This window comes from Propithecus coquereli, unplaced genomic scaffold (genome assembly GCF_000956105.1).
Source record: "Propithecus coquereli isolate 6110/MARCELLA unplaced genomic scaffold, Pcoq_1.0 Scaffold184, whole genome shotgun sequence".
Taxonomy (NCBI): Eukaryota; Metazoa; Chordata; class Mammalia; order Primates; family Indriidae; genus Propithecus; species Propithecus coquereli.
The window spans coordinates 2,300,524-2,305,609 of record NW_012143190.1 but is presented as its reverse complement, the minus strand read 5'-3'; the positions used below and the strand labels follow the sequence as shown (position 1 = coordinate 2,305,609).

Genomic DNA, 5,086 nt, shown 5'->3' with positions numbered 1-5,086 from the left:
GACTGTGTGGTATTGGCACAAGGATAGACATAAATCACTGGAATAGAACTGAGAGTCCAGAAATAAACCTAGATATCTACAATTGATTTTTAACCAATGTTACCAAGACAATTCAATGAGGAAAGATTAATTTTTTCAACAAATAGTGTTGGGAACAGAATAAAGTTGGACCCCTATCTCACGCCATATACAACAATTAACTTAAAATGTTCTAAAGACCTAAATGTAAGAACTAAAATTATAAAACTCATAGAAGAAAAAATAGGAGTAAATCGTCATCACTTTGGATTAGGCAATGGTTTCTTAGATAAGACAACAGAAATATAAGCCATTAAAGAAAAACTAGAGAAATTGAATTTCATCCAAATTAAAACTTTTGTGCTTTAAAGGACACCGTCAAATGAAAAGATAACCCACAGGATAGGAGAAAAATTTTGCAAATTATGTGTCTGATAAGGGATTGAGATCTAAAATACATAAAGAATGCTTACAACTCAGTAATAAAAAGACAAATAACCCAATTTTTAAAATAGGCAAAGGGTCTGAAAAACGTTTCTCCAAGGAAGACATACAAATTGCTATTAAACACATTAAAATGTGCTCAACATCATTAATCATCAGGGAAAGGCAAATCAAAACCAGATGAAATATCACTTCACCACCACTAAGGTAGTTACAATTAAAAGGCAGATAAATGTTGGCATGGATGTGGAGAAACCGGAACCCTCATATTCTGCTTATGGGAATGTAAAATGGTGCCGCTGTTTTGGAATGGTCTTGTGTTTCCTCAAAAATAGAGTCATCATTATGACCCAGCAATTCTTCTCCAAGGTATACACCCAAGAGATATTAAAACATACGTCCATACAAAAACTTGTACAAGAATGTTCATAACAGCATTATTCATAATAGCCAAAAGTGAAAGCAATCCATATGAACATCAACTGATGAGTGGATAAACAAACTGTGGTATCTTGATACAATGGAATATTGTTCAGCCATAAAAAGTAACGCAGTATTGGTACATGTAGGAACATGAATGAACCTCTAAAAAGCCTTGCTAATTGAAAGAAGCTAGACACCAAAGGCCATATATGATATCATTTCATTTATATGAAATGTTCAGAATAGGCAAATCAAAATAGATCATACTTATTGAGGGATCACCAGGTATCCCATTAATTCCATTTCACAGTTGAGGAAACTGAGGCACAGGCAGGTTCAGTGACATACTCAGAGTCACCTGCTTTATACACAGAGGAGCTGGGATTCAGACTCAGATGTGTTGACTTCAGACCCACAGCTCCAGGTCTGCTCACGTTCCACACATCGCAACTCCAGAGTGACTCTGCACATTGCCGTTACAATTATATGCACTATCACAGCGAGAATATACTTTGCTCTTATTTAATTGACGATTTTTATTTTAATGCTTAAAACCAGGGGAACGCAAAGTTTTAGCATTCACATCCCTTTGGTTTTGTTAGTTTGGTCAAATTGCTGTGATATTTACAGATCAATAGTAAAATCTGCTGAGGTGAGGAGAACACCCTGGTACTTAACCTTTCCTCTGCATGACACGCTGGAGAAAATCACCAACACGAGGCCCTGATGAACAAGGGCTAAAGTTCATTGCTACTGAATAACTGCTTAATTAGATACCTTTTGGAAAACTGCAACCTCTCAGAAAGGTCAGCCTGGCTGTGACAGCTGTGTGGATATATACCAAGAGGAGAGGCTGCGCACGGCATGCAATTAGGACCAATGAATTTTTAACGTCGTGGTAATGATGCTCTCTGGCCCTGTATCTTGATTAACTGATGTTAATCGTTCACAGTGGATGAGAAAGAAGAACACATACGAAAGCCTACTATAAGAACAATTTATCTCTTTTTGAACAAGATGCATAAACCCCTCTGTGTGGGAGGCAGGGTAGGTCCCAAAGAGGCAAGCTGAGAGATAGAGAGAGAGAAAGAGACACAGAGACAGAGAAAGAGAGAAAGATTCCTACACTTACCATTGAAGGACAATATCTTCCCATCAATTCTCCTTCACTGTACTGAGTTTAGTGGTAGCATCTGAATAGTGGGCTGTGTTCCATTCACACAGAAACAAGGAAAAGCCTTCATTATTTATGATTTGCATATTAATAAGCCATGTATTATAATGTGTATTAGTGACCCCTGGGGGTAGCAAGTCTTCCTCTGTAAGACCTTGGCCAGAGGACCAGATGGCAGCAGGCGGTGGGCCACTGGATTATGAGCTCAGTGTTCATTAGCAAATCTAAAAAGCACAGATTAGCAGCTTTTCAATCACAAAAGAATTCATTTCCTAACAATCCTAAACTTCCTTTACTAAAAGAGAATTCTGAAGCCTGAGGAAGGTGCCTTGCTCTGGAGGTGCTGAGCCCAGAGGATGTCTAGGGCTGCAGGACTCTCACTACGATTACTTAGGGACGTACGTCAGGGACCTTCTAGAAGGACACGACAGTGGGAGGACCTTTTGACACAAAGCTCCAACAACACCTAAAATAAACACATCAATGGCACCACATGTTCAGATGGTCTGTCTTCCAGGGACAGCACAGGTGACCTCCAAGCACCACCAAGTGCCATGGACTGTCAGGGCCCGTCGTCCTCACTGCATCTGGCTGGAAGCCGGGGGTGCCCATTTCTAAGTCAGTTTCAAACAGCTACATGAGAAGGGGACCAGGCCCGTCATTTTGAGCGTGCTCAGGAAGGAAGGGGCCACTCACCATCTGCAGGACGTCGGCGGAGACCATCTGCATGCAGCACATGGCTGTGGCCAATGCACACACGATGGTGGAGAGGACGTTGAGGGCGCACACGCTGAAGAGGAGATCCTGTGAGAAAAGACGTGGGAGAACGTCAGCCTCATCGCGACAGTCCAGACGGCGGAATCCTTGGTCCTTCTGTCAGGGCCCAAAATCAGAGTGGGCAACTGCCATTCCCTTCATGGATTTGTTTTCTGTGTGTGTATTCTTCCCAACCAAAATTGGCCTTTACTATAGACAAATTTGTTTATTCTTTTACAATGCTGATTAAATTATTCTTAATACTCAGTGATGTATTTTACAATTTTGGTAATTATTAGAATATTCAGTAACATGCTTAAGAAACTCTTGAGGTGGCCAACATTGAAGGAGGTGGGCAATCTTTATCAATCACAACCTGTAACTCAAAATTTTGATGAATGTTTATGAAATGCCATGTGTTTAAAGTAAACTTTTTATCCTGAGATAATTGTAGATTCAGGTGCAGGTGTAAGAAATCAGAGAGACAGAGTCTGAGTATCCTTCATGCACTTTCCCTCAAGGGTAACATTTGCAAAACTATGGTTCAATATCACAGCCAGGATGCTAACATCGGTACAGTCAAGATACAGAACAGTTCCATTGCCACATGGGTCCCCCCATGTTGTCCTTTTATAGACACACTCACCTCTCACTTCTCCCCATTCAATCCCCAGTTCCCATCCCCTGTTGATAATCACTAGACTGTTCCCCATTTTTGTAACTTTGTCATTTCAAGAATGTTACATAAATGGAACCATATAGCATGTAATCTGTCAGAATTGGTTTTTTTCCCCACTCAGCATAATTCTCTTTAAGATTTATCAAAGTTGGTGCATGCACCAATAGTTTTATTGCTGGGAAGTATTCTACGGTATTGGATATACCATAGCTGTTTTAATCATCACTGAAGGAGGAGTATATGAGCTGTTTCCAGTTTTTGCCTATTACAAATAAAGCTCCTATGAACACTTATATACAGGTTTTTGTGTGAATGTAAGTTTTTATTTCTCTGGAATAAATGTCCAAGAGTACAACTGGTGGGTTGGATGGTAATTGCAAATTTATTTTGACAAGAAACTGACAAACTTCTTTCCAGAGCAACTGAACCATTTTGCATTCCCACCAGCAATGTATGAGTGATCTAGTTTCTCTGAATCATTGTAAACATTTGGTGTCACTATTTTTATCTTGGCCATTCTGATAGGTGAGTAATGATATCCCATTTTGGTTTTAATTTGCATTTCCCTGATATCTAATGATGTTGAACCATCTTTTCATGTGCTTATTGCCACTTTATATCCTCTTTGGTAAAATGTCTGTTCACGTCTTTTGCCCATTTTTAATTGGAATATTTTTGCTTTTTTTTACTATTGAATTCTGAGAGTTCCTTATGTATTTCAGGTACTAGTCCTTTGTTGGATATGTGGTTTACAAATATTTTTTCCTATTCTATAGTGTGTCTTTTTATCTGTTTCACATACAGTCTTAGTCTGCTCAGGTTGCTATAATAAAAATACCACAGACTGGGTGGCTCAAACAACAAACATTCATTTCTCACAGTTCTGAAAGCTGGAAGTCTAAGATGAGAGTGCCAGCTGGTCAGATTCTGTAAGGGTCTGCTTCCTGGTTGCAGATGGCTGACTTCTGTGTCCTCACTTGGCAGAAAAAGGGCATGAGAACTCTCTGGGGTCCCTTTTGTAAGGGCACTAATCCCATTTCCAAGGGCTCTACCCTCGTGATCTAATCACCCAAAGGCCCTACCTCCTGATAACATATTGGGGGTTAGGATTTCACCTTACAAATTCTGGAGGGACACATTCAGTCCACTATATATGAGTTTTCACAAAACTAAAGTTTCTAATGCTCATGAGACTCAAACTATCAATTTTTGCTCTTGTGGTCATGCTTTCAATGTCAAGTCTAAGAACTCTTTGCCTAGTCCTAGATCTTGAAGATTTTCTATTTTTTTCTAAAAGTTTTTGTAGTTTTATGTTTTGAATCTATGATCCATTTTGAGTTAATTTTTGAATAAGGTTTGAGTTTAGGTAGAGGTTCATTTTTGTATTTTTAATGTCATTTTCCACATGTTCATTATTAATACACAGAAATGTGATTTTGTGTGTTCATACAGAAATGTGATTGATTTTTGTGTGTTTATCTCATGTCTTATGAGCTTTGCTGAAGTTGTTAGTTCTAGTAAATTTTTTGAAGCAGCCTTGGGATTTTCTATGTAGATAATCATCAGGCCATCTGCAAATGTTTTATTTCTTC

At 38.9% G+C, this 5,086-nt stretch overlaps 1 protein-coding gene across 1 annotated transcript in view; it reads right to left on the bottom strand.

Moving 5' to 3' along the window:
* The window catches only part of FAM189A1 (family with sequence similarity 189, member A1), a 102,203-nt gene that overhangs the window by 21,905 nt on the left and 75,212 nt on the right, over window positions 1-5,086 (bottom strand). Inside the window, exon 4 of the mRNA XM_012642691.1 lies at window positions 2,756-2,863. Coding sequence (XP_012498145.1) covers window positions 2,756-2,863 — 108 coding nt within the window. The remainder of the gene's footprint in view (window positions 1-2,755; window positions 2,864-5,086) is intronic.